Here is a 25,344-nt window from a genome sequence, read left to right as displayed (position 1 = left end):
TACACAGAATCACAGAATCCTGAGGGTTGGAAGGGACCTCAAAAGATCTCTATGCCAACCCCCCTGCAAGAGCAGGTAAACCTAGAGTACAACACAAGGAACTTTGTCCAGGCGGGCCTTGAATATCTCCACGTAGGAGACTCCACAACCCCTCTGGGCACCTGTTCCAGTGTCTCTGTCACTCTCACAGTAAAGAGTTCTTCTGATGTTAACTAGACTCCTATGCTCCAGTTTCACATGGTTTGCCCCTTTCCTATCACTGGATATCCACTGAAAAAAGCCTAGCTCCATCATCCTGACACCCACCCTTTTACATATTTGTAAACACTGATGAGGTCACCCCTCATCTCCTCACAAGCTAAGAGTCCAGCTCCCTCAGCCTCTCCTCATAAGGGAGGTGTTCCACTCCCTTCATCATCTTTGTGGCTCTGCGCTGGACTCTTTCAAGCATTCCCTGTCCTTCTTGAACTGAGGGCCCAGAACTGGATGCAATATTCCAGATGCGGCCTCACCAAGGCAGAGTAGAGGGGGAGGAGAACCTCTCTTGCCCTACTACCACACCCTTTCTAATTCACCCTAGGATGCCATTTGCCTTCTTGGCCACTAGTGGCACATTGCTGGCTCATGTCATCCTCCTCTCGACACCAGACCCCCCCGGTCCCTTTCCCCTTCACTCAGTCCTTTCCAGCAGGTCAACCCCACCTGTACTGGTACATGGGTTTGTTCTTCCCCAGATGCAAGACTCTACACTTGCTCTTGTTGAATTTCATCAAGTTTCTCCCTTGCCCACTCTCCCACCCTGTCCATGTCTCTCTGAATGGCAACACAGCCTTCTGGTGGGTCAGCCACAATTCCTCCCAATGTAGTGCCATCAGAGAACTTGCTGAGGGTACACTCAGTTCCCTCATCCAGTCGTTGTGAAAATATTAAACAGCACTGGTCCCAGCACGACCCCTGAGGACTCCACTAGTCACAGACCTCCACTAGATTCCACGCCATTGACCACAACTCTCTGCCCTTCTTCCTTTCAACCAGTTCTTGATCCACCTCACTACCTGATCGTCAAGCCCACACTTTCTTAGCTTATCTATGAGAATCTGTGGGAGACAGTATCAAATGCCTTAACTGAATCAAGAAAACCACATCTACCGCTCGACCATCATCCCTCCACCTAGTCACTTCCTCATAGAAGGCTATAAGGTTGGTCAAACATGACTTCCCTGTAAAACCATGTTGGCTGTTCTTAATAACCCCCTCATCCTTGATATGCCTAGAGATGGAGTCAAGAATAAGTTGTTCCATCACCTTTCCAGGGATGGAGGTAAGGCTGGACCGGTCTATAATTACCTGGGGGTCCTCCTTCTTGCCATTTCTTGTAGACTGTGTGACATTTGCCATCTTCCATCCTCAGCACCTCTCCCGTTTCCCACGATTTACCAAAGATGATGAAGAGTGGCCTAGCAATGAACCTCTGCCAGCTCCCAGCACCCGTGGGTGCATTCCATCTGGACCCATTGATTTATAGATGTCCAGATTGCATAGCTGATCCTAACCCAATCCTCATCTACCAAAGCAAACTCCTCTTTGTCCTGACTCCTTCTGGGGCTACAAAAATCTGGGGCCCCTGGGGGAAGTCTGCAGGAGTAAGACAGAGGCAAAAGAAAGCATTCAAAACATTCTGCTTCTTTATATCTCCTGTCTCCAGGGCACCCACCTCATTCAACAGTGGGCCTATATTGCCCTCTTGTGTTAGTTTTATTTGCTATGTATTTGAAGAAGCCCTTTCTATTGTCCTTATCCGACTCACAAGATTAATTTCCCAAGGAGGCCTTAGCTGTCCTAATTGCCTCCCTACATCCTCTAACAACTGTCCTTATTTCCTCCCAAGTGGCCAGCCCCTCTTTCCATAATCCATAGATTCTCCTTTTCACTTGAGTTTGCCCAGCAGCTCCTTGTTTAAACCACGCTGGTCTCTAGATCCTTACTTGATTTCTACTCATTGAGATGCTCTGATCCTGAGCTTGGAAGAAGTGGTCCTTGAATGCTGACCAACTATCATGACCCCTTTACACCTAGTACCCTTTCCCTGGGACTTTCCCTTAGCAGTGATTGAACAGGCCAAAGTTGGGCCCTTTGGAAATCCAGAACTGTGGCCTGCTAGGTATTCTATTCTCCCACACAGGATCCTAACTCCACCATCTCATGGTCACACTGCAGCAAGGCTGCCATTGACCATCACCACTTCAACCAAACCCTCCTTTTGGTGAGTACTAAATCTAGCAGCACTCCTCTCCTAGTTGGTTGTCCACCATTTGCATTAAGAAGTTATCGTCAATGCACTGGAGGAACCTCCTAGACTGTGAATGATGGCTGTGTTGAGTCTTCCATCAAATATCAGGGTAGTTAAAATCCCCCATGAGGACTAAGGCATGTAGTCGCGAGGCTACTTCCAGTTGCTGTAGAAAGCCTCATCCACCCCTTCATCCTGATCAGAAGTCTTATATAGACTCCACACTGATCCCCCGTACCAGCCTGTCCTTAATTCGTCCCACAGACATTCCACTTTCTCCTCATCTGCCCCTGGACAGAACTCATAACATTCCGAGTCGCTCTCCTCACATAAAAGCAACTCTACTCACCTCGCTTTGCTGACTATCTTTCCTAAAAAGGACCAGCCATCCATGAGCACATTCCAGTCATGTGAGCTGTCCCACTCATGTCTCTGTAATTGCTACTAGGTCATAACCTTTAGACCGCACACAGACTTCTAACTCCTCCTGTTATTCCCCATAGCTGCTTGCATTGGTGTACAGGCATTTCAGGGAGCGAACAGAGCACACTGATGGCACCCCTTGGGAGTGGGAGGCCTTTTGGGTCTTCATTAAGTAGAACATGCCTCACTAGTTCAGCTACGCCCCCCCTCCACTTTGAATCTAACCTGAAGCTCTGTGACTTAGCTCTGCTACTCTTGTCCTATGAACCCTTTTTCACTGCAGGACAGGGTCTAAACTATCTTTCTCACAAATGAAACAATAGATTGATAGTCCTCCCTAGTCCGCCATCCTTCAAGCCTAGCATGTTTCTCTTGGGCTTGTCCCTAACAGGCTCAGTTAAATCCCCTCCCCCCTTCATATCTAGTTTAAAGCCCTCAATAAGCCCTGCTAACCCTGCCCCAAAACCCTTTTCCCCTCTGGGACTAGTGTATCCCACCTGCCCCAGCAACCAGGTGTTCTCATACAGCAGCCCATGATTGAAAATCCAAAACCCTGCCTATGGCGAACTTCACGCTAGCCTACATTAATCTGCAGATCTTCCTATTTATCTCTTCACCCTTTCTTGTAACAGGTATGGAGGCAAACACACTTGCGCTCCAGACCCTTTTAACCAGCCGTCCCAGGGCCCGAAGTCTCTCTTCTTGCCCTTGCCCTCCTTGTAATAATTTCACCACTGCCACCTGAAAAACCATCAGCGGATAGTAGTCAGAGGGCTTCACCAGATCAGAGAGTTTCTTTTTAACATCTCTAATCCGAGCCCCAGGTAAGCAGCAGACTTCCCTGTGGGATGGATCTGGTTGACAAATGGGCCCGCTTCTGTTCCTCTCAGAAGGGAGTCACCACCACACAATTACTCTTCTTTTCTTCTTGTTGGGGAAGTTCTAAGGCATGGGGTGAGTGACAATCCCTAGTGACTCACTAGATAGATGTACCTCTCCATCTCCATTTACCTGGCCCTCTAGTTCCAAGACCTCATACCTGTTATTCAAGGGCAACATGGGAGGGAGGAAGGGATTGCGCGGGTTTTCGCTTACCTCTCCGAGGAGGGACCTCCCTCCGTACATCCTTGTCCCTTAAGTTCTTCTCCTTCTGTCTGATGGTAGGAGGGAAGGGGATCCATCACTTGTTCAACCACTTCCCTCTGCCCCTGCCTTAGGGTGTGGCTCCACCAATCTATTTCACTTTCGCATTCCCTGATGGCTCTCAACCTTTCTACCTCCTCCCTCAGTTCAACCACCTGCCTGAGCAGATCATTTATTTGCTCACAGCGAACACAAGCAGTGTCACTGCCTCCCTCCAATACAGGTGCCGGGCTCAGGCATTCGCTGCAGCCAGAGACCTGCACGGCCGCATGTCTGCAGGAAGGCTCAGTCTGGATACCCACAATTATTACTCCCTACCGCTTTGATCGTGTTGTAACCATGATCTATCTGGTCGATCGATCCATCTATGTCTCTCCACACAAACAAAGCAACTCCTTCCCCTCCTGAGCTCCAGGCGAGTCCTCTTTGATGAGGTGGTTAGCCCGCTTGCCAGCCCGCTTGGCTGCCCACGCGAACTGTCATGCAAACTGCCTCTACCCGCTCTGTTTGCCTGCTCTGTTCACCGCACTCCTGGTCGCCACGCTCCCTGAGTAGGCTTTAACCACTCGCAGCTGGTGCCACTCCTCCTGTCTCCACCCCCCGGTGAGTCAGCCCCTCGGGTAGGCTGAGCTGCCAGCTCCTGGGCCAGTCCTGTTGAGGACTTGGGGCTCCCTCCTCAGCGGCTCTTGTTGCTCTGTGGTGAAGCTCCTGGACGCTGATCTCCTCCCCGCTCTGCTCCGGTGTTGCAGGCATCCTCTCTCCAGCTACTCACCTCAGCAAAATCAACATGGTAGGTATAGCCTTACCAGGGCTTAGTAGAGGGGAAGGATCACCTCCCTTGACCCTGCTGTCAGTGCAGCCCAAGATATCATGAACTTCTTTGCAAGAAGGGCACATTGCTGGCTTCCTGTTCAACTTGGTGTACATCTGGCCTGCCAGGTCCTCATGCAAAGCTGTGCTCCAGCTAGGTGGCCAATAGCCTATATTGGCACCTGGAGTTGCTCTACCCCAGGTGCAGGACTTTGCACTTCTTTTTTATTTTCTTAAGGGTTTTTCTGATCCTGTTTCTCAAGCATGTAGAGGTGCCTTTTGATGTCATCAGGGCCTTCTGATAATATCAGCTACACCACTCACAGTTTTGGTGTCAGCTGCAAACACTAGTTACTGGCCTCTAACTAGACTTTGTGCCACTGATCACTGGTTCTTGGGGTTGGCTGTTCAATCAGTTTTCAACCCACCTCACTGTCTGCTTATCCACCTCACACATCAAGAGTTTGTCATACTCTGTGTCAGATAACAGGATCTTATATGGAAACAGTGTTGAAGGCCTTACTGAATCCAGGTAGACAATGGTCACTGCTCTCCTCTCATCTACCAGACCAATATTTTCTTCATGGAAGTTTATCAAATTGGTCAAGCATGACTTCCCCTACGTGAAGCCATGCTGAGTACTCCTGATGAATTTGTTGTCCCTAATGTGCCTGGAAATGCTTTCCAGGATTAGCTGCTCCATCAGCTTCCCAGGGACTGAGGTGAGGTGACAGGTCTGTGATTCCCTGAGTTCTCCTTCTTGCCTTTCTTGAAGGTGTAAGTGATATTTTGCTTTCATTCAGACTTTGGACTCTTCTCTTGCCATGATTAATCAAAGGTTATTGAAGAGTCTTTACAACAACATATGTCAGCTCCCTTGGTAACTTCCAGGTGAATACTATCAGGGCCATGGGTTTATGTTTATGTCCAGTTTACCTGAGTATTTCCAGACCTGATCCCTGTCTACCAAAAATACGTCTTCCTTGTTCCAACATTACTATCTGGGACTTGGGATTCCTGAAGGCTGATATTGCTGGGAAAGACTGAGGCAAAGCAGGCATTCAGTGCCTCAGTCTTTTTCCATGTCTGTGTAACCAGACCCCCTGTATCACTGAGCAATGTGCCTACATATTCCCTAGTCTTCCATTTGTCACCTGTGTACTTATAGAAGCTCTTCTTTTTGCCTTTGACATCCCTTAGGTGCATTTGAGCTTTGGCTTTTCTAACTTTGTTCCTTGGTGCTTGGATGTTGTTTCTGTGTTCCTGTCAGGTTACCTGTCCTTGCTTCCACCCTCTTTAAACTTAATTTTGTGTTTGAGTTTAGCTAGGAGCTCCTTGTTTATCCATGCAGAGACCTCCTGGCATTTTTTTCTTTACCCAGCACTCTTAAGCTCGGATTAGGTGATATTTGAATATTAACAAGCTTTGTCAGCCCATTTCCATTGGGGACATCCCATGGGACACTTCAAAGCAGATCTTTGAAGAGACCAAAGTCTCCTCTCCTAAAGTCCAAGGACTGTGAGCTTGCTTTTTCACCCTTCTTCCTGCCCTCAAAATCCTGAATAACATCATCTCATGGTCACTGCAGCCAAGGCTGCCTTTGACCTTCACATCCCAACAAGCCCTTCCTTTTTGGTGAGTATGAGATCCAGTGGAGTACTTCTCACTGGTTCCTCTATCACTTGGAGGAGGAAGTTATCATCAGCACACTCCAGAAACCACCTGGATTGCTTGAAATGCTGATGCAAGTTATGTCTACCCAAGATATTAATTTGTTCTTGTCAAAACTGAGGCAATATTCCCATTACTCCAGGATTTGCCTGGAGAAGAGAAACTGTGCGGAGAAATCATAGCAGCCTTCCAGTATCTGAAGGGAGCCTACAAGGGTGCCAGAGAGGGACTCTTCGTCAGGGACTGTAGCAATAGGATAAGGGGTGATGGGTCTAAACTTCAACAGGGGAAGTCCAGGTTAGATATGAGGTTGAAGTTCTTTACTGTGAGGGTGGTAAGGCTCTGGCACAGGTTGCCCCAAAGAAGTGGTGCTTGCTCCATCCCTGGCAGTGTTCAAGGCCAGGTTGGACAGAGCCTTGGGCAGCATGGTCTAATGTGAGGCATCCATGCCCATGGCATGGGGTTGAAACCTGATGATCTTAAGGTCCTTTCTAATCCAAACCGTTCTGATTCTATGATTCTGTGATTTCTGAATGAGCTTTATACCAGCCGTTCTTAAGGAGCTTCACTTGATCCTGTTCCTGTTGCCATTATTTGCTTATAAAAACCAACTGTATTAATTGCCTTTTTATTCTTATCATATTGGCATTTTCAAATAAGTAAAAACTATAAAAATACATTAGTGTACAATTCATAAAATGTATTGGACAAAGAATAGAAATCAATTTCTACATAGCTGTTCTAACATTATCTGTTCTCCCTAGGAATATGTGACTACACAATCAGTATAAAAATGAATTAATGACAAAAGAAACTATATTTTACACATTTATATGTATGTTTGTATAAAATCTGAATACAATGGGATGTGGATTTCATCATGTTATATAAAAGGAGCTGCATACAACTTCAATTTGACTTTATCATTAGTGTTCCCCTACATCTTGTTGAGGGTATTTTTATGCTTCATATTGATATATCAGAATGTGTTGTAGGCTGCTGACTTTTCTACAGAATTAATCTTAACTTTGATCCCTTTTATCATACTGTGCAGGAGTTCTGAAGAAAGCTAGTGGGGAGCTTTTAATAGGAGAAAGTAGAGCAAATGAAACCAATGTCCTTCCTGAACAGTTACTTCAGGTAGAAGAGGTGAGTATGAAAAGAGTGTTGCACTTTGTAGGGGATTTTCTTTTGTCTGTGTCTTCTCTGTGTCTTCAGTGTAGTCTGTCACCATGTTCATTATAAACACCTATTGTTGTAGCTTCATTATTTAGCTACTGCAATTAATTTCAGCTGCAAAGTCTCAGTTACAATGGAATAAAATCTTACAACATTCATGAAGAACTGGTTGTTATTTAAGATTTAATAATAGTACAGATTTAACATCAAAAATATGATACCTCATGACAAAACAGTAAAAAATGCTTAAAATATTGTAGCTTTCTTCAGAACTAAATACATTTTCAAATACAGCAAAATCTTAAAAAAATCTATCAAGTTCTTAGCATTTGATCATCGTGATCAAATAAGAATAAGTACTCACATAATGGCCAGTTTCTTTGATGCCAATAAACTGTGTAGTAAGCACTATGCTTTGTGGAATGTATATGCAAGACTAAGACCTAGTCTGGCTTACATTTACTACTAAACACATTTTTATTTTTGAGGTTTTGGGGCCTAAATGCTCTCAGAAGTCTGTTATTTTACATTAGTGGAATTTAATTTCCTAATGGCTCAGTTTTAATGCTGAAATCACTTTTTAAAATGTATGTTGAATCAGTTTGTGAGACTACTGCTCCTATTACAGATTGCAAAGAGCAGTATTTTTGAGAGAATTGAGCTTTCCTTGACCCAAGATCGAAAAAAAAAAAAAGGAAGAGGGAATGAAAGAATGGGAATCCATGGAGGCTGTCTCTGTGCTCACTGGAGTTCATTGTTGGGAGGCAGAAAGGGAAAGGAAGGAGAAGGCAACTTCTAAATTGGAGTAAGCTGGAAGGGCTTCACTTAATAGCCCTTCCTTGTCTTCCAATTTAGTATTATAGCCACAGTTCATTAGAAATAATTTTATTCTTTTATCCTGCTATGCGCTTATGGTGGGCATCTTTACTGTATATCTTACATCACTAAAATATTTCTCTTACGGCGTTGCAATTCTCAATTTGCCACTTCCGGTAATGTTGAAGTCTGCTGTATGTCAGATAAGCAATGCAAATTAAGATTAGTGGAAAAGTAATTATGTCCTACCGTGTCTTCTTCTCACAACTGCTACATCTCAGATAACTTCAGAGGTCTTTATTTATAGAAGGCAGAGAACTGTTCTAAACCATAATAAAAGCCAGCATTGGCTCAAACCTAGAAATCTCCATTTAAACATTTTAATCTTTGTTAAATCCAGCTCTAGAGAAGTGATAATCAGTATGGCTGTGTTAAAACCAGCTTCTTGAAAAGTTTTCCATTAATATTCATGGTTAGTACCATCCACTCCTTGCCTTGCAGTGAAAATTATTGCAGGGTATACATTGCTGGATTACTTGTTAAACTGTTGAAAATGGCTCTACTTGATTAAGTGCATTCTGTTAAAGATTATAAATGTAAAGATGAAGTATGGCTTTTAAAAAGCTGTCTTGTTTATATGGAATCATTTATAAATTTTTTTCTTTAAAATTTGATGACAAATTTAATATTGTTAAGCATGTTCACTTTTGTTGAATGTATATACTATTTCTAGTATGAATTCAAGGCAAGCAAATTTTAAGTTACTCAGATTAATTTCAAATGGTGATGGTGTCCTTTCGTTTAATTGTGAATGTTTTATAAGTTTCAAACAATAATGACACTCAGTAATGAATTTGGATTGATTTAATATAAATATGTGTTTCAGCCTATTTTGCTGAATTTTGGCTGGAGGAATGCATTTAAAGGCCTTTCTTCTTCTGTGGCTCACTGTGTAACAATAGCAATAGAGGATTTTTCGGCTAAAATTCTTCAACATGAGCAGAAAGAAGAGTTTTCCACTGCAAGCTATGCAATGAGTCTTGTAAACAACCAGCAAATGAGGGAGTCCTGCAGAGCAGTCCAACAGGAGGAGCAACCAAAACGAATTGCTAAGGCAGGTATCAAAAGATCTGAAGTTTGAGGGGAGGACAGAATGCCAAGGCTGTTTGCCATCTACACTTTGAAGTACTTACAGTACCATTAATATTCCATATCTTATATAAATGGAATTAAAAAGAAAGTGAGAGGCATTATAATATGAGGCTGAGCAGAGCTTTATACAATAGCCCATAGTCTATACTTGAAAGAATTAACTTTTAAATTTTGCTGGCATATTTTTTTTTTTCATCCAAAAAGTTCTAAAACATTCTGATTAGTATCAGCTCTGTTACCAAGTAGTTTGATGGGAAAATGCTGAAAGCTTTGAAGAGTAGCTATAAAGAGATTTCCTGTATTCATATCTTTAGACATGCCATTTAACTAATCAGCATAACCAATAATATGGCCAAATTAGAGTTCTTTGATTTGGCTGAAAGGTCATTTATGATAGTTAATTAAATTGTTTTTTCTAAGGAGATATGTGCTTGAAATTTTGAGGTTTTTGTTTTGTTTTTTTTCTTTTGTAAGTTTTACAACTGTTCTAGCAAATTTTAAATACTGTTAATGAACATTTGCTCAAAATAACACAGAAGTTTTTGGGAGATAATTTTATGGAGATCAGTGTATGAATTTAGATGGAAATGTTAAGTTTGTTTTCAAATTCAGTATTAAGAAATATGTTTTTGTATTTTTAAAAATAAATTATTTGAGAAAATTATTTTTTGTTTACAAGGAATTAATGTTATGCTTTAATGTACAAAATGAAGGCACTACTAGCAAAGATGTTTTTCATTTTTTTCCCCATCATATATTATGCAGCTTTCAAGCAAGAAGGAATGAAATAATAATTCATTTACTGCAGATAAATGTTTCTCCCCTGTATAACAGAATGAAATGTTTTTTAAAGCTGATTTAATATATTTATGCTTTATGCCAATTTCATTATTCAAGAATCTGACCCTAGTGTGTATAAATTAAACAGTGTTGTCAGAATACAGATAACAATGCCATGTTTATTTCTCTCAGTTTTGTTCTGACATCATGGAAGAACTTGACACATTACTTCCATTGGCCCTGGCATGCAGAGATGATTCTCTCCAGGAAATTAGAGCAAACTTTGTGGAGGCCTGCAGCAAAGTGGCAACAGCTGTCCTGGGAAAGCTGGAGGAGAAGAGCAAAGACGTCCCCTCCAAAGCTCCCCTGCAAGACTTGTATGCTGCCCTTTCCACAGCAATATATGTCTCTCAGCATTTTACAGCGTTATAGCAATTTAATGAGAGAAACAACCAAAAAGTGAGTCCCTTTGCCTTATAATGGTTTAATTCAAACATAAATAATACAGGGCTTCTTTCCATTTTTTATGATACAGTATGGTGGTAGTTTTCCAAATTGCATCATATTTTTCAGCACACTCACTGGGTGTATTACTTATGGAAAGACCTGAATCAAAGCTGTTGATAATCTAAAGCATCTATTGCAAAACAAATTATTTGTATGTTTAAGATCTGCATTTGATTTACAGATCAATATTTTTTATATATTAAGCTTAAGTAAATAGGATAGTCCAGTGATCTGAATGTTCTTTGCCATCATATAAATAAAAGGCTAAGGCATTAATTTCCTTTTCTGACCTTTGCAGTAGCTGAATTTTCATAAAAACTGATTTAGCACATCGCAATCTTAGAGGACAGTATAAATATACATTCCTGTGCTTTTCCCTTATATCATCTATATCCAAATATGTGAACAAATGCATCCACTGTAGTTTTAGAATGTATTTTTGTTGCACGCAGAATAAAAATTAGAGATGATACGAAGTACTAGTGTAAATTTTATGCCAGTGTTTGCCATGGGAGGCAATATAATTATATTTGCTCTGCTTTTAGGAGATTTTACTTGAAGATACTAGGAATCTCTTTATTGGTCCATGTTTTTCTGACACATGTAATTTAAAAGCAGAAAATGGGAGGGACACCTGAACTGGTGCAGTTTTCAAGGAATGTAGGATTTCTAAGGGTTTGTGTGCACTGCTGAGCTGCTTTCCCTTTGATGTCTTACTCTCTCCTGCATGAAGTATATCTTCGTGAATGGGAAGTTTGAGCCAAAATATTGCTCAGTAATTCTACTCGTGTATTATGAAGGGTTCTTAGTATATGCCTACCAAAAATAATTTCTGGACTCTATGTTTTCTTTATCACACTCGATGCCGATGCAATTATGTTTCAACCCAGAATCTCCCAGTAACTGAATGAAAAATATACTTTTCTCTCAGAAAATAGAATGAATATATTTTTCAGTGACGTGGTTAAATGAGAACTTGGAGATGAGTAGATATGTTTAAAGAATTTCTGAAACAGAGGTCAGATGCTTTTCAAAAGTGAATACTAGTTTCAGCCTTCAAGACCGAGAGGAAATTAGTGATTGATAACTAATAATCAAAACCATTTGCAGTACTGGGGATTGTTACCTCCTACTGCACAGCCTTTCAATCTTTGCCTCTTTGATCATTCTCTCTGAACAGACCCATGTCCCTCATGCCTGTCCAACAATATCAGGAATTCATCACTGTTCTTCAGTTTCAAGTTACGAGCTACTGCGTCAGAGTTTGTGCTACAAGCATTTTACAGGATGCTGAGAGCCACCACTGGGATGACTACAAAGCTTTTTATGAGGTGTGAGGTTAAGTTTATTGTGCCTCCCTTTTACAAAATGTGTTTTACTGGTTGCCAGCTCTCTAACTAATTAGAAGCATAAGATCAGCATTATTTTTACATAAAGATTATTGGATTTTACTGCTTTGAAATATGTATTATTGCAGGCAAACGTCTCTGTAGGAATGATGTAGGAACACAAGCATTTAAAGATAAGATAAATCATTATGATGGAGTCTTTGTGTCATTTGCTTAATAAAATATTGTGTGAAGTTCAAGACATTTATACAGAACTCAGTTAAGAAGACATTCAGAAGTCATTTTATCTCTTCTTCTTACAGAAAGCATGACATGAAAATGAAAGATAGCAGGTTTTCTCTTTAAAATTTTTAATCTGATTCTTCGCTTTTTCTTTTTTTTTTTTTTAACTAGGTCCCCTTTTTACCTTTGGTAAGTGAAGAATGTAACAAAGTCAGACCATCAATATAGTTACTTTCTGTATTCAACAATATATTTCTGAGATAACTACTGCCATTTCATCTGCATTTTGAAGTCACAGATCTAGTCTTAAACCATAACCCTAATGATTCTGTGAAAAAAAACCCTGCTAAAAAGCTCCTAATGATTCTCTGAAAAAATGATCAAGTGAATTATCATTTATTGGGGTTTTTTCTTCATTCCAAGCAAATGGAGACATAGGCTGACATATACTGTTTGAAATTATTTTCACTTAATTTCTGGATGAAGTGGAAGTGTTATATGTTTTTTTATCATGAATAACTGAGATCTCTTGGAGCCAACATCCTTCTCTTCCTTATATCATTTGCTGTGTGAGAGAATTAGGGTGGTTTTGTTAACCGTTTTCTAGAACTCGTACATGAGAGAAAAGTCTGTGTGATGCATGTATACTACAGATGTGTTATAAAAGCTGCTGAGTCAGTGACAAAAATCTGTCCTAGACAGGTGTTGCAGACCTTAACATGAGTAATTACCAAAATGCCCATCTCTCAAGGTTAAGTAAACAATCATTTTACTTTTGTTTGAATGTAAGCACAGATGTCCTCGGTTATCAGGTAAGGAATTTAGCAGCTTTTGGCAATTGAAAAATCATGACATGATCTTCACTTTACCATATGGTGCCATGTTCTGTTTATTAAGGAACCAATAACTATTGACTGTAGAGGAAACCTGATTGTCAGAAATAGCTGTCCCAAGAAAAAAGGGTATAGATTAGTTAAACATTTTTATCATCACTGATCAGAGCTGATGTGTGTAGAAAGGGATGAAGAAAGCTGGCAGCTCTGTGTTGCTTGCAGGACTAAAGGTGGGATGTAATTTTATATCATCACTCAGTTCTTTTCAATGGGCCATGGACCATGGCCCAAGAGTGAACCATGATCTGCTCAGGGTGCCTGCAAGAGACTTGACACTAGCCAGCCACTTCTTCCATAGTGCTCTTGTAGGCATCTCAAATGAAAAAGGTTGGTATAAGACATTGATTATTATAGAGGCAACAGCCTACTGAAGCTCCTAGTGGCTAGAGGTGGTTCCTTCTGAGGTTATGCTCTGTAGGAAGTGTGAGACACTGCCTCTTAAATCACACCGATCTTGCTGAGCTCAGAGAGCAAGGGCAGCTTGGAGTCACGTGCCAGAAGATTTTGCCACTCATCAAGAGAAGGCTGTGGTATGAATGCCTCCTCCCTCAGTTGGAACATACCTTGCACTTTGGTGAGTTCCTCATTCTTGTCTTGCATACTTGATTACAATCAAAATGGCAGTCCTACACTTGAAGGATCATATAAGTTACTCTTATTTTTCCCAATAATATATGACTTTCAGTCAGGACAGTGAGAGGAGCATGCAGCAAGCTCACTGCCCTGGACTTCAAGAGAGCAGACTTTGGCCTCTTCAGGAACGTGCTTAGCAAGGTTCCATGGGATTTAGCCCTAGAGGGCAAGGGGGCCCAAGACTCTTGGTTAATATTCAACAATCACCTGCTACAAGCTGAGGAGTGTTGCCTCCCGACTAGAAGGAAGTGCAGCAGGAAGGCCAGGAGACCTCCTTGGATGGGTAAGGAGCTGCTGAGAAAAATTCACAGGAAAAAAGAGGCTTATAAAAGGTGGAAGCAAAGACAGGTGGCCTGGGATGAATACAGGGATGTGGTTCGGGAAGCTAGGGACCACGTTAGGAAAACTTAGGCTCAGTTAGAGCTAAACTTGGCTAGGGATGTTAAAGATAACAGGAAGGGATTCTATAGGTAAATAGCAGCTTAAAAATAGACTAGGGACAACGTAGGCCCCCTCAGGAAGCTATTGGGAGAGCTGACTACCCTGGTTTTGGAGAAGGCTGGGGTTCTGAATGACTTCTTTGCCTCAATCTTCACTGGCAAATGCTCTGACCTCACCACCCAAGACTTGGAAGGCAGACACAGGGACTGTGAGAATGAAGACCTTGGGCCCACTGAAGGATAGGATCTGGTTTGAGACTCTCTTAAGAACCTGAATGTGCACAAGTGCATGGTACCTGATGAAATCCATTCGTGGGTGCTGAAGGAGCTGGCAAATGAAGTTGCGAAGCCACTGTCCATCATATTCGAAAATTCATGGCAGTCAGGTGAAGTTCCAGATAAAAGGAGAAAGGGAAATATAAGCCCCATTTTCAAGAAGGGGAAAATGGATGACCCGGGGAGTTACAGACCAGTCAGTCTCACCTCTGTGCCTGGCAAAATCTGGGAGCAGATTCTCTTGGAATGCATGCTAAGGACACATGAAAAACAAGGTGGTTGGTAACAGTCAGCATGGCTTCACTAAGGGGAAATCCTGCCTGACCAATTTGGTGGCCTTCTATGATGGGGCTGTGGAACTGATGGACAGAGGTAGAGTAGCTGATGTCATCTACCTGGACTTGTGCAAAGCGTTCGACACTGTCCCACATGACATCCTTGTCTCTGAATTGGAGAGACATCAATTTGATAGGTGGACCACTCGGTGGATAAAGAACTGGCTGGATGGTCGCACTCAAAGATTTGTGGTCAATGGCTCAGTGTCCAACTGGAGACCAGTAACGAGTGGTGTCCCTCAAGGATCGGTGTTGGGACCGGTCTTGTTTAACTTCTTTGTCGGTGACATGGACAGTGGGATTGAGTGTGCCCTCGGCAAGTTTGCCGATGACACCAAGCTGTGTGGTTCTGTTGATACGCTGGAGGGAATGAATGCCATCCAGAGGGACCTTGACACACTTGTGAGGTGGGCTGATGCCAGCCTCATGAAGTTTAACCATGACAAGTGCAAGGTCCTACACCTGGCTGGGAGCAATCCCAGGCACAGCTACAGGTTGGGCAGAGAAGAGATTCAGATGATGAATCAAAATCATAATCATTTTCTCAGCATTCAATGAGAAAATGAGCATGAGGTGTCTTCAGTGTGTGCTCACAAGCCCATAAAGCCAACTGTATTCTGGGCTGCATCAAAAGAAGCGTGACCAGCAGGTCGAAGGAGGTGATCCTGCCCCTCTACTCTGCTCTCGTGAGACCTCACTTGGAGTATTGTGTTCAGTTCTGGTGTCCTCAACATAAAAAGGACATGGAACTGTTAGAACAAGTCCAGAGGAGGGCCACGAGGATGATCAGGGGACTGGAGCACCTCCTGTATGAAGATGCGCTGAGAAAGTTGGGGCTGTTCAGCCTGGAGAAGAGAAGGCTGCGTGGAGACCTCATAGTAGCATTCTAGTATCTGAAGGGGGCCTACAGGGTTGCTGGTGAGGGACTGTTGATTAGGGACTGTAGTGATAGGACAAGGGGTAACAGATTAAAACTTAAACGGGGGAAGTTTAGATTGGATATAAGGAAGAAATTCTTTACTGTTAGGGTGGTGAGGTACTGGAATGGGTTGCCCAGGGAGGTTGTGAATGCTCCATCCCTGACAGTGTTCAAAGCCAGGTTGGATGAAGCCTTGTGTGGCTTGCTGTAGTGTGAGGTGTCCCTGCCCATGGCAGGGGGGTTGGAACTAGATGATCTTAAGGTCCTTTCCAACCCTAACTATTCTATGATTCTAAGATTCTATGTGATAGCCTTACTTTCTGTCCGCCACTAATGACATATTGATTAATAAGACTGCTGGACTTACTTGTTGTGTAAGTCATCCAAGAAAAAGCCAAACCCACTGAAAGACAAAGGGAAAGGAGGAAAGGGTAGGAGACAGTGTGTTTGATTACATAGAGCTGCAGTTTTCATATCCATTTGTTTGTACAATGCTGATATCTGAGAAGACCAAGATTGGTAGCAAGTGGTTATTACATTCTGTAAAATAATTTGCTGCATTTTAAAAATAAGAATAAATAAGAAAAAGATATCTTTTGGATTTTCATAACCGATTTCATAACCTGCTCACCCATCCTCCCTCTGACATGCACCTAACTTATTAGTGGCAACTGTGATTAAAAGCTAAAAAACCATTTATAATTAGAGTGTGAACACATTACTATTATAATCACTGTGATATCACCAAAGGTCCTGAATGCCTTTTAGGAAAGTTAAGCAGAGATTTTGTGTGAAACAAGCAGTTAATTGGTGGTGATGTGAGATGTGAGCTGACCTCTGAGAGCAGTTCCTGTTCAGCACTTGGAATCTAAGCTGCCAGGGAGGGAAACTCTGGTTTGGTACACTGAACACCCACTGTGTCACTGGCCAGCCCTCCGGCTTAGGCATCTGAATGGAGCCTTTAGTGTAGCAAACATCTGTTGTAGCTTTGGGAACTCATGTTTTCTAATAGTCAAAGAATAAAGAATTGTCTGTTCAAACGTAATATTGAGTGGCTTATGCAATAAAACACAGCTACTTGTTTCCTGATATGTAAGCTAAATAAAAGCTCATATCTGTTTGTATAATATGAAGCCTGTAAAAACAGCAGATGTTTACCAGTAGAAGTGGCAACAAATGGCAACAAATTGAAAAACAGGTCAGAAAAGGGGAACAATCTTATTTAGATCTTCAGTGACGCTGTTGCTTCTGCAATAGAGGTGCAATGTTAGAAAATGGGTTTTATTCAATTTACTGCTTTAGACTGAATAAAAGAGAGAAAGTGAAGCATTTTGTGTTTCAGGTTACATACTTAAAAAGTAAAACTCGCCAACACAGTAAATAAAAAAATAACTATGTTAAATAGTCAGTTTAGAATTATATTTCTGGTTGCTAAGACTGCATGGGTTTTGAAATTTTTATTTTTTTTTTAAATTAACTGTTCTATGATTCTATGAACTAAATAAATTAGCTTCCATTAGGCATTCAAACTAATTATTTTTTACCTGGCAAATTTATTCTGTAACAGTTGAAATGTTTTTACAAAGAAAGGGAGAAGTTAACAAAATGTCTGTGAGATAGGATTAGGGATTTACTTCTGGCAAGTTCTACTGGAATGTATCCCAAGAATAGTCATGGTAATGAGTCTAAGAAACCCCATCTTACAGAAATGATTCAGCATTTGAATTATGTAAAGCTATGGAGTTATGGTATGAGTTGTGAATTAAACTTGTACTTTTTTATTATTTCATTCTATAACAATGTAATTTTATTTCATATAAGAAAAACAGAAAATTATTTTAGCATATCCATTATTTTATCAATTTTTGAACAATATAAGACTATTTTGCTTGTGTGCAAACACTTTTCAAGTGCTTCGTTGTTCAAAATACCAGAGTGATTTGGTTTGGTTTCCCAGTTGAAATATGCTTGAAGCAGTTATAAGATGTCCATGGTTGTATGTATGAAGAAAAGTAGGCATATAATTTTGTCTTGAAACTTCTCTGTATTACATTTCTCTGTTCTGCTTTAGAGTTTGGTACTTTCCTTCTTTGTCATAATTTACCAGTTTTTAATATAAAATACATTTTCAGTATTATGGCAGAGAAACACTGAATAATGAAAACTCCCAATAACCTGTTCATGTGGTATGTGTAAAAAAGAAGACAGATTTTTTTTATTATTATTAACGAACGCATATCAAACTCTTACAGTGTTTTAGAACTCATGAGGTTATTTTATATTTTTTATAATCCTAAAAAATCAACGAATTCTTAAGATATTTCTCAACTCCATTGTAATTTTTGAAGTTAAGATTCAAGTCTTTGTTCTGATGCAGCTTTATTATAATCATAAAATGGTTTGAGGTGGATCATCCAGTTCTAACCTCCTTACTATGGGCAGAGAATAATAGAATCTTTTGAATAGGTACTAGTTGAAATATTTAGATGTGATTTGAATCATGTACTGGGAGATGTTATGGATTAACCATTGCAACTTTGACTCCTCTGTCTTTGTATCGTATTGGTGTGGTTCTGTATAAATAATGAAATATTAATACTGATGCTGATTCCTTCCTATAAACTGTTTTGTTTCAATGAGTTACCATTCTAAAATGAAAATTAATCTTACTAAAAGATTCTGAACATCTCTTATTATCATTTTAATTGTTCAGTTGTTATTTTTTCTGCTCTTACTGCATTTCCATCATATATAATCAAAAGTTTCATAATCATGGTTATGTATAGCAATTATGAGTTTGTTGAAATAGGTATGCTTAAGTAATTTAAATTATTATTTTCTTTTGAGGACAAAGAAACTCTTATATTAAATTCCTCTGACTATTATAGTGAGCACAGAGTACTGTCCGTGTTTTTAAACTAATCTTAAAACATAGTGGGTTTTGAGAATAGGTTAATTAAGGATATAAGAGGTCAAATGCTGTAGTTTGGTTTTGTGGCAGAGCTCTAGTTTCGTAACTGAAATTGAACATGAGTTTTCTTGCTAATAAAGATATTTCAGAACTTGTCAAGCACCACTTTTTGGTCATTATGTGCCTGAAACTTTTAATCTATTTTCTTTCAGATTGGATTAATTAGAGTTACAGGAACTAAATTGACATTTGGAACCTGTGTTCTTATTATTTATTGGTGGTTTTGCTAGGGGGAAAGATGCTCATTCTCTGTCCAGATGTGGCATTACTTCTGCTGTGCTCTTCATCATGATCTATGGACTATTCTACCCCCCAAGACAGCCCAGGAGATTCTTACAGATGTACTAGAGGAATCTTTGTCTATGCTTTCCTCCAGATATTGTCAGGCCTGCCCCAGTTACAAGAGGACACCACAAATCAGGTAATGGTTTTATACTTAATACAAGTTTTTAATGGATAAGTAAGTCTTACTTTTCTATTATGCAATTCTTTCACTCGAATTTAAGTGTTAACACAGCAGAGGGGATAGACACAGTTTCTTACTTGGACATCATTTTCATTCAATATATTTTGTGTATATCAGTATATTTGGTGGTCATACACTAAACTGGGCAGAATCAAAGACCTCTTTTGAACTCTTGGTGAAATTGTTCCATAAGTGGCTTACTTGGTTTGAAAGCCTCATGATAAACAGTGGACTGGGGAGTAGTGGAGCAACTGAAAATGTGGGCAGCGTTGGCAGCATCAGGATTTGAAATCATTGCTCCATGAAGTTCCATGTGTTCCAATGTGTTCCAATAGAATTTGGGTTTTCCCTGGGCTTTTCAAGTGGAAGAGCTAGACGGTCACATCAGAACATTTGCAGAAAGAAGCCAGTGATGCAGGAGAGAGAAGAAACAGGCTGTTCCTTCTGTTGTTTTTGGAAGTATGAATGTGGAAGTTCTTGTTGGGATTCTTACAGTTTGACAGAGATGAGGGTCTCTTCAAGAAATACTAAAGCAGGTGTCTCCGGGTGGAAGCTTACCTTACCTGTGTCCTTTCTCTTTCTATGAAATGCTGTGTATTAAAGAAATTGGTGCATTTCCTGTCTTTCTTGTTTGTAGGAAATGAGACACACTCAGCATAGATATATTCTGTATGAGCTTAAAGTTATGTGCTATCATCATAAGTTTTATTATGAAATGGAGCAATGTCATGGAAACTTGAATAACTTGTAGCTTGCACAAATTCACATTCTTAGAATAGTTGGGGGGAAAAAAAAGTTATATTCTACATATCAAAATGCCATTTTATATGCTCTATTCCTGCACTAATTTACCATGACTTTGTATCTTTAGGTACAGAGAAGTTTCCTGAAAACTGCTGTAAATTTCCTAGAAAGTCAAAATACCCTGAAATATGAAAAATATGTATTGATATAGTTACTTCTTAAATGTGGTATTAGTCAGTTCTATATGAATTTGCTTCAAAATACTAAACAAGAAAGATTTTTTTATATTGTCATTTTGTAGAGAAGCTTTTTTATTTACTAAGGCTATTCTTGAATTTGTCAGTAAGTAAATTGAAGTATCCAGCCATCCACAAATGAAAAAATTAATTTTTAATTGAGATAATTCAATATATTTTTATCATAGAGGCTTTACGCATTCATTTATAAGACAGTACTTTGGAGGGGGGCTTTTCTTCCAGTGGTTCTTGAAATATTACGGATCTGATCTGCAATATAGAATCATAGAATAGTTAGAGTTGGAAAGGACCTTAAGATCATCTGGTTCCAACCTCCCTGCCACGGGCAGGGACACCTCACACTAAAACTATATCACCCAAGGACAAATTCATGTTTGCTTAACTTTTCCAAAATAAGATGACCCTTAAAAATGCAGATGATCACATAGGTATCCATTGGCTTTTAGTAATGAGGTACTTTTTTAACTCCATTATCATGCCCGCCATATATTTTGTGTTATCCATCTGTTTCCTATCTGTTGTATGTTAGCCCTTGAGATTATATTGTTGTACTTTGAGTTCTTGCTATTGTTTAGGACAGTATCCCATGCTGGAGGGAAGGAATGCCATCCAGAGGGACCTTGACATGCTTGTGAGGTGGACTGATGTCAGCCTCATGAAGTTCAACCATGACAAGTGCAAGGTCCTACACCTGGATTGGAGCAATCCCAGGCACAGCTACAGCTTGGACAAAAAGGAAATTCAGAGCAGCCCTGCGGGGAAGGACTTGGGGGTGTTGGTCAATGAGAAAATTAACATGAGCCAGCTTCAGTGTGCGCTTACAGCCCATAAAGCCAACCGTATTCTGGGCTGCATCAAAAGAAGCGTGACCAGCAGGTCGAAGGAGGTGATCCTGCCCCTCTACTCTGCTCTCGTGAGACCTCACTTGGAGTATTGTGTACAGTTGTGGTGTCCTCAACATAAAAAGGACATGGAACTGTTGGAACAAGTCCAGAGGAGGGCCATGAGGATGATCAGGGGACTGGAGCACCTCCCCTATGAAGACAGGCTGAGAAAGTTGGGGCTGTTCAGCCTGGAGAAGAGAAGGCTGTGTGGAGACCTCATAGCAGCCTTCCAGTATTTGAAGGGGGCCTACAGGAATGCTGATGAGAGACTCTTCATTAGGGACAGTAGTGATAGGACAAGGGGTAACGGATTGAAACTTAAACAGCAGAGGTTTAGACTGGATATAAGGAAGAAATTCTTTACTGTTAGGGTGGTGAGGTACTGGAATGGGTTGCCCAGGGAGGTTGTGAGTGCTCCATCCCTGGCGTTGTTCAAGACCAGGTTGGATGAAGCCTTGTGTGGCTTGCTGTAGTGTGAGGTGTCCCTGCCCATGGCAGGGGGGTTGGAACTAGATGATCTTAAGGTCCTTTCCAACCCTAACTATTCTATGATTCTATGATTCTATGCTCTGCCACCCAGTATCAACAGCAACACATTACTGACTCAGAAACGCTCCATATTGTATTATATTGCCTGGCAGTTTAAGTCTTACAAACTGAAGATTTGGGTCACTTATCATTACTTTTTTTGCACCAGCAGGATTTAAAAAAAGTATGAGCATTCTAATTATAATTTTGTCATAAAGAAATCAAAATTTAATTGTATTTAGTTGTAGTTTAGAAAATAAGGTGCTTCTTCCTAGTGGCGTTGTCCTTTGAAAGAGGAAATTTCCTAATTTTTTAAGTCTCCTTTTGACTAGTGTCAATAACAACTTTTCTGTGGAAGTGCTGGATTTTTACAGTGTAGTTCATAATTCCTACACCACTGATAAATGATGAAATTTGAAGTCCATGCTGTGATTTAGGTATTTTATGTTGTCAGGGGAAAGCTCTATTTAACTGAAATTTACCACTCTCCTGATATCCCAAGTAATGGTATTTTCACTTTTTTTTTTTTTTTTTTTCCCTACAGAATTGATATTGCAGCAATTTTGATGTCCACTGAAGGTATGCTCTGGTCAGTTTGTAGGTCTGTTAAGGAGTTTCTGAATCCACATGAAGACAGAGATCTCAGGATCTATAAAATACATAGCCACTGCAATAGTCTGCTGTCTGTGCTGGCTATTTTAACTTCACCACTGAAGAATTTGTATGAGTGAGTATGATTTAAACATTCAGTTTGAGATAAAATTGGTTCTTGAACTTGCATGGGTATATCTACTAGGTGAATAATGTGTTGAAATACAAATGCAATGCATAGTGTTGACTCATCTTTATAACCTTCGACTATTTCTTGATTTGGTCTTGAACTTCTCCTTACAAGCTTACCTAAAGCAAAATTATATCTTGTGGGATTTTAATTAGCTTTGGATCAAGTCCTGTACTTCACATTTTGTCTGCTCATGATACAGAATGCAGTGAATATCTGGTTAGATTTCTGCTGTAACACAAACGGTAGAATTTCATTACTAATTACTGTTCTAAATTTGCAATTTACTGTTTAGTTAGGAGACGTATTGGAAACATATTATTATCTGTCTAAAAATGTTTACTACTATGGCATCAAAGCCTGTGGTAAGGTTTTTCAAGGACTTAGTCACTTATGCAATTGAAAAGATTTTCATCTTCACATTTACTAGTTTAGATTTAGCTACCTAGAGCTTCCAGGTGAATTAGAACATTATGCTAACATCCCATAATAATTCTATAAGTAATGCATAAGCTTTAACTCATCCATTTGGGTCCCTTCCAACCCAAACCATTCTCTGATCCTAAGAAAGAAATCTGCTGTAAATTTGGTATTATACAAACTGAGATGACAAATTAAAAAAAACTAACAAACCCCAAAACTAAGAATGCCAAGTCCTATTCAACTGGATTTTAGTTATTATTCTAAACAACAATATACTAGGTGATACTGGTTGTGCAAATAAGAGGGTGGTGGCCTGCAGTTAAGCTTTTTTAAATATTTTTTTCCTATGTGTGGGCTCTTTGCAATCTTTTCTTCATTTGTAGGCTCTGAGGAACATGCAAAAGTGGATTATAACTAGATGTCTGATCTTATAAAATGCAAACTTATGAAAAAATAGTAATTAAAAAGATGATTCATTAGCGGATTATCTAGTCTTGCTGTGATGACAGTAATGGAGCCAGGAACGGACATTGTGGTAGCTGTAACTTCCTCTACTTCTTCATGAAAGCCCTTAGAACGATGAACTAAAAAATGTAGCATAGTCTGTTTCTTTTAGCTATTCTAGGCTCCTCCAGTAATCCATGTTGTTTGCAGAGTTTTCTATATGTGGAATGATTATAAAAGCTGTGCTAACTTGAGAACTCAGTGAGTTTCAGAACAAAGTGCAGATGGAGAGAGTGAGGCAGCATATTTTTATTTTATGTAAAATGCTACAGATTAACAACTTGGTCATATAGGTTTCACATTTAGGCATATAAATGTCAGTATCATAATTTGATTTTCTTGAGATCAAGAACTTGACATGCACAGGATGTAGCAACTTATTTAATTTACTGCAAAGTACTCTGCAAATCATAACCAAAATCTGGCAGCTTTATGTAAGAAGAATATAAAAAAATTTCATATTCTGTTATGTAGTTACAAAACCAATATTAACACTGAAAAACATTGTTAGAGATATGACACATGCTTTTGTGTAAGTAAAAAGGGGCATTTTTAATGAACTGTGTATTCAAAAGTTCAATTTTCAGAACCTGTGAGACTTCACTGTCCAAACAGTTCTTTTATATTGTGTGTTTCATTACAGTCAATATTTGTTAGTAACCTTAACCTAACCCAGTGTCCAGATAGAAAGAAAAAACAGATACTTCTTGAATGATCATATCCAGTTGGAAGCACTTTCATATACTGAATTTTATGTTGAATTCCTAGCTCCATTGATTACTGAGTTATGGGTAGCTCACCATGTTAAGAATCTATCAACAACAAATTTAGAAACTCCTCATGATTTTAAAGGAAACTAATCCTTTATCAGTTCTCTTTACAATTACAGATGTGTAATCAAAATTTCCATCAGTTAGCTTGACACTGTATCTCTCAAAACATTTGTAAAATTAACTGGAATTTAAATAAAGATTTTTCTTTTAAATCTCTCATGCTCACTTTTGGTGCTAGCAGATTTCAGTGCAGGGCCTAGATTTAAATTAATCTTTGGACTGCTCAGGAAAAGTTTTGTGTAATCAGAAAAGTGGTGAGGACAGAACATTGTTTTCCAGGATTTGTCTAATATGATAAATAAAAAATTGCATGATAAATAAAATGTGATAAATATTATATGATAAATAAAATATGAGAAAGTTGTCTAATGTGGTAAATTAGAAAATAAAGTGACTGGTTCATTTCCAGCTTACTAGAGAGCCTCTATTTTAAACTATTGCTTCCAGAGAATTAAAATTATTCAAGATTCTTTATTACGTTATCGAAATGCAATGAAATAGTAAGGGTGCTGAAAAATTAATAATATCCTTAACTTCAAATAAAGCAGTTCTGGCTTTCTTCTTCCTAATTTTGTGATTTAACATTTTGCATTCTGCTGCCACTTAAAGTTTCTTTTATGTATGAAAAGACTTCTTAGACTCAGTCCTATATTCACCCATGAATCTTGACTCATCAGTTTTTAATACTCAGTTTTCTGTGCTTCATTTTCCTTCATTGTTCTCTGGCCTTCCTGAAGTAGCTTTAGTGTAGTAGAAGTGTTGTTTGAAAAGGATTGGTGGAGATCATCTAGTCCAGCCTCCTACTCCAAGCAGCACAATCACCAAGAGTAGTCAGACCTGACTGTGTTAGCTGACCCAAGTAAACTTTTGGGACCTGAAATTTTTACAACCTCTCTGGGCAAACCAGTTCCATGGCTGCACTGCCTTGCTGCAAAGTATTGCCTAATATCTAGTGTGAACCTTTAAAACTGCTTGCTATGACTTGCCATATCATATCAACCCCTGCTCAGAAAAGTTTGTCAGTGTTGACTGTGTAATTACTCTGGGTAGGCTGCCATTAGATGATTCAACCCTTTAGTCACCTCTTCACCAGTGTAAAGGAGCCTAGATCCCTC

The 25,344-nt window shown here is 39.8% G+C and overlaps 1 protein-coding gene across 1 annotated transcript in view; it reads left to right on the top strand.

Moving 5' to 3' along the window:
* The first annotated feature begins 10,471 nt into the window (after positions 1–10,471).
* The window catches only part of LOC101875606 (uncharacterized protein KIAA0825), a 181,079-nt gene continuing 166,206 nt past the window's right edge, over positions 10,472–25,344 (top strand). The window contains 5 exon segments of the mRNA XM_034073242.1: positions 10,472–10,684; positions 10,686–10,723; positions 11,952–12,102; positions 19,040–19,230; positions 22,233–22,415. Of these exon segments, the coding sequence (XP_033929133.1) occupies positions 10,472–10,684; positions 10,686–10,723; positions 11,952–12,102; positions 19,040–19,230; positions 22,233–22,415 (776 nt within the window).

Source organism: Melopsittacus undulatus, chromosome Z (genome assembly GCF_012275295.1).
Source record: "Melopsittacus undulatus isolate bMelUnd1 chromosome Z, bMelUnd1.mat.Z, whole genome shotgun sequence".
NCBI lineage: Eukaryota > Metazoa > Chordata > Aves > Psittaciformes > Psittaculidae > Melopsittacus > Melopsittacus undulatus.
Note: the sequence above shows the minus strand (reverse complement) of the source record. Positions and strands in the feature narration are given on the sequence as shown.